Source organism: Rhamphochromis sp. 'chilingali' (genome assembly GCF_963969265.1).
Source record: "Rhamphochromis sp. 'chilingali' genome assembly, chromosome: 21".
Taxonomy (NCBI): Eukaryota; Metazoa; Chordata; class Actinopteri; order Cichliformes; family Cichlidae; genus Rhamphochromis; species Rhamphochromis sp. 'chilingali'.
Window position 1 is genome coordinate 20,103,641 of NC_137949.1, and position 15,486 is coordinate 20,119,126.

Sequence of the window (15,486 nt, forward strand, 5' to 3'; positions counted from 1 at the left end):
CAAAAAGTGTGGAGTTTCTTTTAACAGACCTGATGGTTTAAACCATCAAGATGCTGCAAAATATCTGTAGCAACTGTTAAATGAAAGGAAAAGTAGCACACAGTCAAAATATACTGCCATTTAAGTCAGTTTACTGCTCATTTTTGTCTTGCCATTTCAGTGCAAATATGTCCCACTGGATTATAGAATACAATAACTTTATTATCAACATCAATGGAAAATTGTCTTCGGTTCACTAAGCAATAAACAAAATGAATCAAATCCCTTCACATCAACCCACATTCATACATACACGCATATAAAACTTCAACATAACAACAATAAAAACACATCACAGCATCTCATTATTCAGTATACCGATTGGCTCTTGGCACAAATGATCCCTTATATACTGCGGTGAACACCGGGTCAGCAGCAGATAGCCGCTCCCCTGGGTGGGATCATCTTATGTTTCCGGTGTTCCTATAGCATTATTATAATGTCCTTCTGGCCAACATAAAATTTCTGCTACATTTGAAAGAGGGTCTGAACAGAGAGAGGGAAAGAAAATCTGCAGGCCAAAAATCCAAATAATGAGCTGAGAAAAATTGCAAAGCTGGGTGATAAAAATCTGTGGGTGCCACATTCCTTCTAAAATGTAGTAATTTGATGCATTGTTAATACTGAACCATTAGTCACAGATTTTCCTTATTGGCTAAAAACAGCTGGTGCAGCCCCACAGCATGTGGCCAGCTGTGAAGGCAAATTTTGTTCACATCAGATGCAGTGTTGCAGCAAATGCAGCAGCAGACAAACAAACACATTACTGTACCTCTCCCTGTTAAACTTGAGTGAATGCAGGATAGCAGGGATTTTTTGCCTCAGGTTCCACAGGTGGATGCTGTCATCAGCTAAGGCACTCACCAGCGCCCCCTGTGGTGACGGTGATAAACAGAGCAGTTATTTGCGTTGAGAAAACATCATGTGGCTTGGCATTGACACTTTATATGGCTGTATCACAAGCATGTGATATAAAGCTCGTAGACTCTACAGTATAAAGTGTGCTGAAGTAAAATTAGCTCAAAGAGACAATATTCAAGTAAAGTCAACTGAATTGAACTGAAATGAATACAGGTTACACCACTAGCATTACTTTTAATCGATGTATAAAAGCACATTCATCAATAGATTCATGGCTGGGTGTGTGAGGAGAGGAGTGAACAGGCTGGGAGCGAAGAGGTGGTGAGGAGGAGGAGAGAGAAAATCAAACAAGGACACAAGGAACAGGTAATGACAACAAACCTCGTTGATCAGGAACTGGAGCTGGATGACAGCAGCATTGCTCTCGTGCTGACAGTAGCACTCCACCCCTGCACGGCCAAAGCTAAAAAAGTTTGCTCAGTCAAAGAAAACTGGAAAGGTGCCAGGAAGGTTCATGCAGAAATCGAGGAAAACCTATTTTAAAAATGCTGCAACTTTTCTAATATAATTTCATACAAAAAGATGAAAGTGACAATTGCTATTTCCAGCCTTCTGTGATTTTTTCTAATCAAAGGTTCTTAAGTTCTTTGTTTGTTTTTTCTGAACTAAATGGAAGTTGACATTTTCCGCTTGCATTCCTAAAAAGGCACAGGCAAAAGCATGTAACACACTAAACTGATGAGTTATAAATAAAATCAGTGGGCCCTGTCTCCCTCATATATTCACATGCGTCAGCCAGTGTGACGGCAGCATGATTAACTTCACACTCACCTCTCTCTATTGGACTGTTAAGTTTAACTTAGAGATTCTCTGCCTGCTTAATTTGTCCATTCAGAAGCAATCAGGCTGCTCGTTCAGCTAATAAAAGACACGGGGCATCACAAATTATGAACAGTGCAAAAGTCAGACGCATTGCCACGTAAGCATCGGGGCTGTAACGCCTCAGATAAAAACCTCCAAAATACTTTCACAAGCAGCTGAATAATCACAAGAGAAATTGGGGGAAATCCTTTCAACTAGCCTCTAATCACTCTCAGAGACATATGTGCACTGAGTTGTGCATGCAAGCACAAAAGGAGGAGGAAACCACAAGAGCACTAATCATACAGCCAGTCTATGAACAGACAGACAGACCACAGAGACAAAAAAAAAAGGTGCAGTGTTTCTCATACTATTAATGTTAGCATGCAAAAGAAATGCTCCAAAGACTGGCAGCTATGTCGACTAAAACCATTTTAAGGCTCAAATAGTATGATTCTGTACAGGATTAAACAAGCAAGCAGTGATCAAACAATCCCTCAGTTCCTTAAACAAACTAAGGTGGGGTTCAGGACACCGTTTCAGGATGGGCTCAACAGTGGACATCAGGTCGTTATATGACAGTGGTAAACTCAGACTATTAGAGTCAAGACTTTTTTAGCTGGCGCCAGTCGAAGGCTGTGGGCAACTGACCTCACATTCACCCACGACCTTTGTGTCCAGTTTTAGCTCCTGGCATTGCAGGTTGTGTACAACATTTGTCAAAATTATTAATGGTTATCATGTTTCCATAGGTCCACAATGAACGAGGAGGAGGAGGAAGAGTCATTAAGTCCATTGCATACCCTCTGGTGATGCATAAATAAGAGCATAAGAGCAGAGAGGTAGCTGAAAAACCAAGAATGGTAATATTTAACAGTGTTTTCATCATATTTCTGTAATCCAGTGGGGGTCATTTAAGCAACCAGGCAACAGTGAACACGAAGTATGTGTTGTTTTCCAGTGATTATCAACTTTTCGCTGTAAGTATTGTAAAACTGATTCAGCTGCAATATAGGTTAATAGTACTGCTGAGCAAAGCTACTTTCTAGGCTAGCAGGAAATTACTAACACGAACCTCACAACAAGATGTTATCACTGCGGGGAGCGAGTGCATTCTTTTCTAACTTCCTGCCACACTACATGATCAAAAGCTTAGGGGCCACAGGTATAATCTACATAGTAATAGACCATCTATACAACAATACATGTTTCTCTTTATTTCTTAATTTCATTGGCAGTGTGGACACAGGAAGATGGGTCACACCACAAAACAAAAAAGCTCAAAATGCTAGTTCCTGTCTCACACTGTTGGTCATATGGTAACTTTCATATGATTTGCTTTTCTCTTAAATTAAGTAACTTCCTAAGTTGAGTAATCAGTTAGTTGATTGCAAGGTTCCAGTTTTTGAGAGGTGAAGAGTTCCTGCTGCTTCTTGTCCTGAATTAATTAACGTTTTGGACTGCAAGACAACACAGCGATGAACTGACTGGATATTAGCTTTGTCTGATTAAATAAAATGCTTTATCCGTTATTAAATAGCATTATATTTTGTAATTAAGATTTCGACTTCCTTGGCACAAAAGTGGGGAAATCAATCACACAAACAACACAAATATACAGAAAATATTGGTAATATTGGAAGTCTCTATTTGTGCGTCCTACTGAATAGATCAACTCTCTGAGCAACTGTATTGACCTGCACTTTAAGATTTCCAGTCATACTATTAAATCAAATACATTTTGAGAATTTAGAAAACCATTATCTGGTAATCAATCATGAAATCAATAGCAGCGCCGTAAGCACATCACAGGATAGCACAAGTCACGAGTGGGAAATTCATCTTCCCAAGAGACCACATGAGAAACTGGGAATGGTGTGGAGCTGAACGCAATTCTGCTCAATATTAATTTTATCTCTTTATAAGCTGCTGCTAGTAAGAGTAGATGTTCCAATGAGGCCCAAATTGTGGCCCCTTGGGAAAGTTAAAGGCCCACTCTTGACCTAAACTGACCCCTCACTGGGCCTACAAAAGAGAAATAGTTTTGAATACATAAGCTACACCCATTAAGGTAGCTAATGTGTCTTTTTAGACTACTGTTGCTGCTAACTGCACCAAACATTAAATTTAAACAAAACTATGGGTGTCTCACTCAAAGCCACTGGGGTTAACTTTTCTGACGAAAACCCTGCAGATGCATTTTTTTTACCCATGTATGAAAGGAAAGCACACTTTAGTCCTAATGTCACAAAGTTTGACATATCACAGCAGATGCCAAATAATTTGCTCTCGTAACCTTCTTAAGGATATCCCCCCATGTCCCTAAAAACATCACACACTTCAGTCATACCCTATGAACGTCAACACTTCCCTGTTCGGTAAACCACTGTGGTTCACCGCAGCATTTCAACATCAGCAGGTTTTCTCACAAAGTCAACAGATGATACGCATGACAGGAAGTTCTCTTTCATGCTAGTTTACCAATAGAAGACTGATAATGTCTTTAGTAGTCTTTCTACAAGTGCAGATATTAATACCAAAAAAGAAGGAACTACAGCGTAGTGAAGCAGGTACAGCATTTCTACTCTGAAAACCTTCAAAAACAAATTCTGACTTCTACCACGATCAGACCAGCCTTTACCTAATAAAATACTGATTTTGCAAAAAGTTAAAATTAATATATTTATATTGGGTTCACTAATTAAAGTATGCAGGGAGAAAACACAGCTTCAAATGTTAGGTTTTTCCTGCTCATCACCCTGTATAATGTTAGTGAGTGAGTATATCCCTAATGTGGTCATCTAAGGAAGTCATCCATGTCTACACAGCACAGAAGAACCACCCACCTGCTGTTCAAACATTCTGTTTGCCAAGTGCAACCAGTCAGAGGAGAGCTGGCTTGTCTATACATGTGTGCTTTTACACTAATGACACACATCAAATGAAAAAGCCGGTATCAAACCAGGGACCTCTTATGCTTATAGCATCGGCAACCAAACAAAATATATCCCAAGTACTCAGCTATTGGATCAACCATGATGTCTAGTTTTTAAAAAAGTTCAAGATGTGTACGGTCACCGCACACAAAGATTATCTGCATGTGCTTAAACACGAGATATGATGGTTTTATAATTGCCAAAACTGCACTGGAAAGAGCACGGAAATGTCTAGAGTTACACACTGATTAAAACGCTGTAGTAGAGGCAGATCTTGTAAAAGCAGACATTTATTGCTTGTAGACACCTCATTGAACTTATGTCTACTGAGCTGTGGCAGCAGTTCCAAACTCCAGGGGCAGTGAGGTGGATCGATACAGACCATCTTTTGATAAATGGACCAATTGCCTGAATGACAGTAATCCCATCAGCTCCACCTTGCACATTAGGACAACATGGAAGCAGTGTATGTTCTGTGGGAGTAGCCCTGTGAAAAAACAGCATGCCCTCTTAATCTAGAGAGTGGATAATGATGAGGACAAAGCCACTTAATGAAAATCTAAACAAGGCAGGTGGGCTTCTTAAGCAGGATACCAGCACAAAGGGAAACCCTGAGCTGATACACTAATAGGTCAGCCCTGAAGGCGTAACCTGGATATGAGTAGACTATCACATGCAGTGTTTAATAGCCTGGAATCCAGGGGCAGTTCTGCTGCTGTGAGTCACGGATGTTAGCTGTAAAAGCAAATTTTTATCCTTCAAAACAAAGAAATACGAAACTGACTTCCAACTGCCTGAGGGGCCACACAGCACTGTGGCAGCTTGATTGTGTGTGCATGTCGTGCAAGTCCAGTTATGTTTACAGCACATACGAAGTGGCATCCTGGCACTGACTGGGCAGCACAGTTGATGAGGTTGGCTCCTCGGCATATGGCAGAGGAGCTGTTCATGCTACTGCAGAGATACCACTAATGAGCCTGGGTGCTCCAGGAGAAGGAGGCTGCTGGTTGCACAGAAACACATCCTAAGCCTAAGAACTCAGATTCCTTTAGCTTGTTTTGGAGATTCTTTTTTTTGTAGCGTTGGATGACAATAGACAGAAAGGATCATTTACTCTGTGAACTCCCGTGCCTTTGTGGAATGCTGAATGGCAACTTAAGTGGAAAAATGTTCCTGGAAATGATTCCAGGAACTTGGACACGGATTTACTTTCCTTACACATGTGTGCCACGACTGTGTGGGTGAGAGTGTTTTTTTGGGTTTTTTTTTTAAAAAGTAAACCTTTACTTTCCTTGCATGACTCTTCACATGGGAAAAAGGATACAGCCTCAAAGCTCCAGTCTGAGTCCCAATGGCCAAGATTTTCTGTACGGGGTCAAAAGCCATTGAGGATGGTTGATATGGAAAGCCATGACGCACAGTCTGCAGGAAAAAAAGAAGAAGCAGAATTTACATTAGACCTTAAGCCAGCTATTCGATCATCTCCTACACAGTCAAGCTGACATTAAAAAATTATAGTCTCCAAGAAATGCAATCCATCAATGTGGAAAATGTGCTCTATTATCAAAAGAAATTAGATAAAGCATAAACATTATTGAAATATCTTTCTCATGGCTACTTGATATCTGTGAAGTATTAATTTTGGAAAACAACAGTAAAACTCAATATGACAACCTTGAGCTGGACTTTTATTGTCAGAATCTTGCAGTAGCTTATCCTCCAAATTATCATCATCATCAGGCATCTATAACCCAATTGTTTCAGGTTGGAAACGTTGCTCAATCATCCATAAGCTCTCTGCAGCCTGCAGCAGGATTACATAACAGGTAATGCCATGGCCCTGTAACCCGGGGACCTGACCTGTTCTGCTCCCAGCTGGAGTTGAAGCTGGTCGGCGAAACCTTTCCAGGCAGCCCTAACAGTCTGCATTACTAAACCGTGCATGATTAAAAAACAAGGCTGGGGAGCTCTTGTGTAGTGACCTGTGAGGTTATGATTTAAATGATCAGTTTTATTTATTTATTTTGCCAAAGCTGTTCACTCACATGCTCTTATGCACTGTACCCACAAAGATTATGCTCTGAAGCGATTGCTGCACTCGTGGATGGTGGTGGCTTAGTATAAAAATCCAAGTAGAAGTTTAGCTGAAGGTAAGAGAGGTGCTGGATATTTACTAGAGTTGGAGTTTTTGCAATAAAAAGTGTTCTTCTCACCACCTTTGAAACATAACATGGGAAATTTGCAGTGGATCCACTATTATTATGATAAACGAAATACAGGCTGCAGATGTTGCCCTCAACAACTCGCATTAAAACCCACGTTAGACCTGCACCTCCAGCATGAATAGAAGTGAGCAATGTCCAAATGGGGTGGGTGAGTGTTGTGTTGTAATTTTATGATATTTTACAGTGACGAATATACAGTTTCAAAGATTCAGAGCAATGCAAACAGCCCACTATGGACTACATCAAGGCAGGGCTGGCTAAAATAGACTAAAAAAATAATTACATATAAATAAATCACATTGTAGTGTTCAAGTGTGTGACTTTAAATCTGGTGTGCACATTCAAGTGGTTTCCATCCTAAATAATGAAATTAATATCCAGAAATAAAAGCAGTCAGCGTTTTTTCCTTTCTTTTTTTGTGTCACGCTGCTGTCATCTGACTGTCAGTTCGTTAATGTTAGCTGTTATTAACGGAAACCCACCTTGCAAAGCTGAAAATGCTCCGACTGTAAAGTCTCCTGGACAACATCGTTTTCCCTGGGAGTACCCGGCTGAGCAGTTGCGGAGGAGGAGGAAGAAGCCGCTGTCAAGCCGTCCAGCACCTTCCGAATATTAAACTTCTTCATTTTCCTCCGGTACACAAGCGACGGTTCAGAAAACAGATCAAGCGAGCTACCATAAATTGGATACAGAGAAGGGGGTAGCTGCTAGCTAGTTAGCCGAAATAACGCACAGTTAATACCTTTCTGTATACATCTCACATGTTACGGAGGGTGTTGCCAACGCATTCTCCAAAAGCGCCCGAGTCACGAACATTGGTTTAGAGAGTCCCTTCCGATAGCAGCCCTAATGCGCCATTTATATTGCCAGCTTTGGCGTTTAGTCGACCGGGATTAGTCGTTTCCGCCAGCTCCTTCCCCAACCAGGGCTCAGCGGGTAGCAAAGTGGCTACGGAAACGCAGTGAACTGCAGCGGGGATTGAGTCTGCGCTCTGCCGTCACCCGGATGCAGGACCGGTGTTACGGTGTATTCCGTGACCCGTCAGATTAGGTGACCTCGATCGGAATGTGAGCTGACAAAACGCTTTAAAACTGCTTGTGTTGTTGACACCTGCTGAGAAAAAAGAAGAGCATAAATAGGTTTACATTTATATACATATACATTATATACAGTATACATTTTGATAGCTATCATAGCAAATTAAACCAATTTAAAAGACATCAATATCCTTAAATTATTGTAAGTTTAATAGAGGGAGTGTTATTATTTCTAAACACCTATGTATGGTCATTTTGTGTGGCTCAAAATTCAATTAGAATTTTAAAAAATCCTCAAAAACAAAGTCTTTATTTTTGCCACAATCTTAACGTTTTTGGCGCTGTGAGCTCTTCAAACAATTTTTAGTTATAATTTTTTTTACATAGCAACACAAGGAATTCAGATAGCCCTGCGGCCCCCTGCTGGCTAAAGAAGAGTCCCGAGCAGCCTCAATGCTCGAGGGCTGGGAGGGAAGCAAAACCTTACCCCAGTGACACCTGTCAATCCTTTGAAGAGTGGTTTAAAAGTGCAAACAAATAACGCAGGGAGACAATGTAGCCACAAGCATCTTTTACTAACGCCCTTTCCCACTGAAACGCGATATAAGGGTACTCCTCTGGTATTCTATTCCAATCTATTGTGCATTTCTGAAAAATAGGCCGTATTTCCTCATTCCTTATGTTCCCCAAGGAAGAAGATTGAGGTTATTTTGGCTCTGCAGAGAATTGGACACAAAGCTGGAAAACCTGGTTAAATATTCACCTTTGTGATATGTCATTCTTTTAATTAGCCCATAAAAAACTTCACATGTGGGCATATAGTTTTATTTTAACTGATTCAGGAATTAAGCAGCTCCCCTTAAATGGTACACCTGACAAAGTCACGTGGAAGACACAAAAGACAGAAAATTGTCGAGTTAACCTAATGAGACATTAAAGCCATGGCCTTTGCAATACACGTTTAAAACGTCAGAGCCTTTTTGTAAATTCGATTTAAGACATTGTTTAGTTTTGGTTCTTTTCTGGATATAATTCTGTCAAAAGTTTTGTATTGACTTTCAATAATATATCACATACAACACTGTGCAAAAAGTCTTGAACTGCTCCTATATTTTGCTTCCAAGTAGATTTTCTTGTAAATTTTTACAATGGCTCAGACTTTCTGAATGTCAAAGCTTTGCTTTGCTGCTCTTTTGTCCATTTCCAGCCCAGTTCTTGTACCTGGCCATTTTAAGAGTGATGTAATTTTAGACTCATGAATCATTCAAGCACAAAAAAAGCATCTAACACAAGATTACAGTGTTTTGTCTACACATAATAGACTTCTAGACACTTTCTTACCTGTTGACTGTTGCAAAAACAAAACAAAACATATTGTATTCTCATTTCTTAAGCTTAATTTATTAACTCAGAATCTGTGCTGCTGTGCTTTGGATCATTGTCCTGTTACGTTACCTAATTTCAGAAAGCTTTGACTTTCAGATAGATGGTCTCACATTTGACTCCAAAATGCTTTAGTATGAAGAGGAGTTCACTCAGTGACCATCATCAGCCCACTACCACTGTGTCTGACAGTTGGCATGAGGTATTTGTACTAATATGCTGTATTATATTCAGTGTTTTAGTATTTTCTTTTTTTATACTGCTTCAGCGTTTGGTATTGATAAAGACCCCCACCTCCTACTACCATCCATACTACACCAAAGTACATGTTAATGTTACATGTTTTTCAGGTAGTCTCTGTCAAATCGTCTGTGTTTATAGAGGTAATTCCTATGAAACCTGTGAGAATGTGCTTCGCATGTATGTCTACTTCTGCATTTTGGCTTAATTCTTGTTAAATAAGGGCATGGTGTAATATGTCATGTGTTGTTTATCTGAGGTTGTACTTGCCCGACTTGAAGGACCACATTATTATTATTATTTATAATGTCCTGATATGTAAAACCTTAGAATAGAAAGAGTGAGTACTTTATTTTTATCATAACTGTATGAACTTCAATTATTCATACTGCTGGGGGGAAAAAAAGAATGCATACCAAATAATATAAATAAAAACATTTTCAGTGCAGTGTGTGGATTTGACAAACAGCACTGATCACAAAGTGGAAGAAGTTGAGTATTTGCATTTTATGCTACTTTAAATATTGCTTTTAAAAAAGTAGTAGCTTCATTGGCACTGGTTATTTTGCAGATCATTACATGCAAAACATCTGATTAGCTTATCCTTTAAACTGCTATAGATAACACTTAAATGCTGCAAATGTAGCTACAAATTTAAAAATCTGATTCAGAAACATGATGCGATGAAGCAAAGCATGTTGGTGGTTGATGGGAGAAACAGGACTGGTTCAGTACTGCCAATAACCCTTTAGAATCAGAAACAGGATTTTCAGATAGAATCAGTTTGTCTCAGCGATGATGTGGACAGCAACACAAAAGAAAAAAACACTTTGTGTCCCTTCTCAAAGTGTCTTTGCACAGGTATATTTTGTGCACTAGATGGCGTCATCTACTAGCAAAACTATTAACCTCTAAATCTGTATTTTGTTGTGTTTGAGAACTCACCTTGTGACAAAAATTCAGAACCATGGACAGCAACGTAAGGATTCCAGACCGTCATCATGGAGCCCCTTGATGGTTCAGGACGTGGTCAGTTTAAAGGGTATAGGTTCATTCATATTCTAGCATTTCTTTTCTTGCATTTATGGACTCGGGCACATCAACATATATAATGTAGGTGCAGGAGAATGTCTGCAAATGTCTGCTATTCAAAGACTTTTTCCACACAGGACATCATAAAATGGGTCACACAAGGCACAATGGGAGACAGTGAGAGGCACAGCAAAGCTATGCACAAAGCTTTACGCTTTATAAACCTATTCACAAGTTTGACTAAATTGAAATTGTCATGCAGTCATGAATATATGAACGAAGCTGCCAGAGAAAATGCACGCCGGAGGGCTGATAAAACAGGGCAATATCAATAATGCACAAGTGATGGGATCTGTTGCTGGGAGTGAGGCTCCCATCCATTCAAACTGTCATATTTATAAACAAGTTAAGGAGCGGGGCTTTTGTGTCCGATGTGAAAAAGTATTGGGGCCAGCATCCCTCTTTGACTTCTGAATGTAGGTCTCCAGAAACTGGGACATACATCCAAAATTAGCAGTTGTGTGTTACTTCTTCCATCGTTTTGCCTCAGGCACAATTGCCACATGAGGTAAACTACCTTGCTGGCTTTTATGCTGCAACTCCTTTGATCAGCATGTAGAGATCAGATGAATTTGTGATGGGGTTTGGATAAATATGGGAAATTATGGTGCCCATTTTTAACTTTTTAATCTATTTTGGGGGAAATTTATGGTAATGCAAATTAATGCCACGTCAACAACTGCTGATATAACAAAACATTATGTGATTATACTCCAAGGTTAAATCCATTCTCATGACACATCTGGAGAGAGTGGCTGAATTTGGACAAATGCTACTCTGAAAAGGTAACCAGCGGCAGGATGTAGAACAGTTCCCTTGCTGCACTGCAAGGACACCGAAAGGTAAAACTACAGGACAGCAAAGAACAGATTGGTGTGCAAAAATAACCTGAGCAACACAAAACATGTCAATGAGCAAGACAAGGTATCGTACATTGCACTGGTTTAAATGTCCGACTTTAAAGGCACTTTAATTTCACATTAATAGCATTAAAACAAACCACTCAATTAAAAGTTATTATTTCAAACGTATTCTGTTAAAACACCTTGTAACTGATTAAAGCATAAAATTTACAAGCCTTTAAAAAGGTCATGGTGACATGATTTAAATGAACAAACTGTCCATGAAAAAGAGGCAAGAAATATATTTGTTAAGTTGATCAACGTAGAATTATCCAGTTACTTTAGGCAGTGTAGCAATAACTAAACTAACGAAATAATGAACTTATAAGCCTGGTAACCTGTCGAGGGTGTGCGATGAATGGATGAGCTTGTCATTTACTTCCAAATGGTTTTATTTCAATCTCAGCCAGAATTTAGTGGCTGATATTTTACTTCATTGACACATACAGTCACATACACTTACTCTTCTGATATTTGTTAGATACATGCTAAATGCTCTGCTCCCAGTATAGGACACTGTGTACTCTCTGGGCATTTTCACAAATCTCTTTTCTCCACCAAAATCAGGTCATGCTGATAGCTTTTCTCTGCTTTTGGCCATATCAATCTGAGATGCCTTGCTTATGCTTGGGTCTTAGCTCATCTTACTGCAAAAGTGATTAAGAGATAATTATATGCATGGGTTGCATAACAGATGAAGGCACAGTGGAAGCTGCAATCAAATAAAGTGTCATTTGATGAGGACTATTTCATGAAATATACATTTTCGCTGTTTTTCTGCATGGGAATAAACGTTAGATAGCTTGTGGCTCCTCATCATAGTAGGTCATTCACTAGCACGTCTTGGTTGTGCAGTGAGTGTCACAGGCTTTTCCCAGCAGGATGTGTATCATGCTGATCTGTTTATTATCCTGACTGGATCAGTGGTTTATCAGAGGAATGAGCTCATTGTCTCCACAGAGGTGTTTATGAGGCAGCCCACACAGTCCATAGATTATTGAGAAAAATCAGCAAAGCAGAAATATGAATATAAAGCTACTGAAGCTTGGTGGCTTTCTGTCATAGCTTCACTGAGGCGGCTGTGGATTCATGTCCCAGCACCACAAACAGGTCAGGTTCTGTTTAACCAGCAGTAGCTTTAGTTTGGCTCTTTGTCTCAGAACAGTGATCTCCCGCAGCACAGTGACTGACTCTGACTCTCCGTGGGAGTCAGGTTCACTTTGATCCTATCCCAGTGGTGCTCTTCAGCGGACAGGCTGGTGTCACACAGCATTATTTGTTTGACAAGGAAGGCACCTGCCTCTTCAATATTTATATCTTCCTAAAAAAAAAAAGAACACGATTTAGAACATTGTGCGTGCATCCGCCGGGTTAAGTTTTTGGCTGCGTGTTTTAATATTTTAACATATTTATATGAACAGGTTATATGCAGTAGCTGCAGTGATAAAGTTCACACATGCAATAGAGCATACCCTCATGCAAGTCTAATGCATGATCTCATGCAGTATGCTTACTTGCAATATGAATATTTTTAGATATAAAATCTATTAAATTAGTCAAACAGAATCCAATCCCTGAGATAATCAGTTAATGATCTGCTGAATATCCTAACGTTATTACCTCTAAACACCCAACACTGACTGTTACTGAAGGCACATATTCCCCTTCTATGGTTGCACAAACCTTAGCAGAAGTCTCAAACCAGCCCAGGAAGCTGTTGTCTTTACAAAAGCTGTCCAGAGAGGACACCAAGGCTCCATCCTTCCCCGTCAGGTCACATTTGTTGGCCAGCAGGACAGCAGGGATCGGTTGGCCACTGTCAAGACGCACTTTGGTATCCAGGTCTTGCTTCCACTCAGAGGCAGCCTCCAGGGTGCAGCTGTTTGTAATGTCAAAGACCACTACTGCTCCCATCGCCTCTTTGTAGTACACTCTGGACATGTTCTTAAACCTCTCTTGGCCTTGAGGGATAATAAAATTATGTGTGTAATGGATCCTTTTGCTCAACTTCTAATAAAACCTGGCTGCAAGTAGGAATGTGTCTTTTTTTTTCTCATGGATAGGCAGCTATTATTTCTTTTTGGTCTGAATTATCATGTCAAATCTGACTGCAACCTAAATGTTATGTAAGAACTGAGAGACTACTGATAATTTTCTGAAATAAAATCATATGTTTCCATGGACACTGGCTAGGATTAAAATTAGCTCTGAGTAAAGAATGGATCAAAAAAACAACAACACTGCAGTTTGACTTGAGTTTCCAGGCACTAAAGCATTCAGCAAATTTAAACTTAAATTTAAAAATGTGTATAAAAGTTGTGTCACCAAAAAAGAACTAAAATATAATTTCCACAGGGGAAAAAATGGATTTGGATGAATTTTAAAAAATGTGCAATTTTGGAATATTATGTGCAAATAAAATGCTTTCCTCCAGAGTTCTTGTTTATTTAAAATATATTTTAGGCAAATAAGTGTACTTTCTATCATTTTAAATGTAAATGTACACTCAGCACCCACTTCATTAAGTACACCTTGCTACTGGATTTGTGACATTTGTGACTGGAAGCAGTCGTAACAAGATGGGTTCGCTGTGGACATAAAGGGGTGGCCATGGTCAACAACAATCCTCTGTAGGCTGTGGGGTTTAAAAAATGGAACTAAGAGGCCCAAAATGTGCCAAAAAATAACCCACAGTAACCACAACCAGTCTGAATTGTTGATGAAAAGGCAGGATGGAGCCAGATTTCCAAATTCTGTACCTACCTTCCAAAGGTTGCTGAAAAAAATCAAAAGTCATCAGACCAGGAAATGTTTTTCCAATATGTCCAATTTTGGTGCGCCAGTGCAAACTGTAACTTCAGTGTTTTTACACTTCTGGTCTTCTGCTGCTAAAGCCCACCTGCTTCAAGGTTTGATGTATTGCTCATTCATTGAATATCATGGTTGTAATAAGTGGTTATTTGAGTTACTGTTGTCTTAGCTCAGAGGAGTCTGGCCTCTCTGCTGTCCTCAACAAGGCATTTTCACCCAGAGAACTGCCACTCATTGGACATTTTCTCTTTTTTGGACCATTCTCCCTAAACCCTATAGATGTTTTTTGGGGAAAAATCCCAGTAAATCAGCAGTTTCTGAAATACTCAGACCAGCCTGTCTGGCACCAACACCCGTACTACATTAAAAGTCATTTAAATCACATTTCTTCCCAATTCTGATGCTCAGTTTGAACTTCAGCTGTTCATCTTTACCATTCACATGCCTAAATGCACTGAGTTGCTGCAATGCCAATTAGACATTATGTAGAACATGTATACCTAATGCAGTGGCTAGGGAGTGTATCTCTGGTATACTCTATTCAAATACACATTATATATAAATAAATGTATCGAGATATTACTTTACTACATTTAAAACGTTTACAGATAAAAGCTTTGGAGAAACTTTTTAAATCGTGTTTTCACAGAAGTGTCGCAGTACAGTTTCTACAGAGTTTATAACAGATGCCATAAAATTAGATTTAGCCTGTTCATCCAGTATTTTTGTACAGGAATTTGCTTTATAGTTTTGAAACTCACCTCCAATATCCCAAAGCTGTAGTCTCACCACTGTCTTAGGATCCCATTCAATTGTCTTTAGGGCAAAGTCAACTCCAATGGATGCTTTGTATGTTTCATCAAAGCGTTTATTAACATAACGCATGACAATGCTGCTTTTCCCAACCCCCAGATCCCCAATGACTAAAACTTTAAAAAGCTTCTCTGTAGATAATGTCACCGAAATCCTTCCCATGCTGCGGTCCACGAGCTGACAGGCATCGAGACAGATAAAATATTTTCCTAATAATTGTGTAAAACTAGGTCACATTTACACAGAGTTTTAAAGTAAAATAACAATTTGTAGAAATAACAGTGTT

At 39.5% G+C, this 15,486-nt stretch overlaps 2 protein-coding genes across 6 annotated transcripts in view; both read right to left on the minus strand.

Moving 5' to 3' along the window:
* Positions 1-7,973, minus strand: part of stxbp5b (syntaxin binding protein 5b (tomosyn)) — a 28,606-nt gene extending 20,633 nt beyond the window's left edge. Inside the window, exons 1-4 of one of the 5 annotated variants that reach the window (XM_080870218.1) lie at positions 7,405-7,973; positions 6,022-6,119; positions 1,282-1,363; positions 812-912 (exon numbers count right to left, since the gene is read on the minus strand). In XM_080870218.1, the coding sequence (XP_080726344.1) occupies positions 812-912; positions 1,282-1,363; positions 6,022-6,119; positions 7,405-7,548 (425 nt within the window). In that variant the 5' untranslated portion in view covers positions 7,549-7,973. The remainder of the gene's footprint in view (positions 1-811; positions 913-1,281; positions 1,364-6,021; positions 6,120-7,404) is intronic. The other 4 variants (XM_080870219.1, XM_080870220.1, XM_080870221.1 and 1 more) reach the window with 4 other exon arrangements.
* Positions 7,974-12,732: 4,759 nt separating this feature from the next.
* On the minus strand, positions 12,733-15,362 carry rab32b (RAB32b, member RAS oncogene family; the record flags this gene model as incomplete). The annotated part of the gene is made up of 3 exons (XM_080870399.1): positions 12,733-12,897; positions 13,260-13,537; positions 15,149-15,362. 3 exons carry the CDS (start codon positions 15,360-15,362, stop codon positions 12,733-12,735), a joined length of 657 nt encoding a protein of 218 aa, XP_080726525.1.
* Positions 15,363-15,486: the final 124 nt, after the last annotated feature.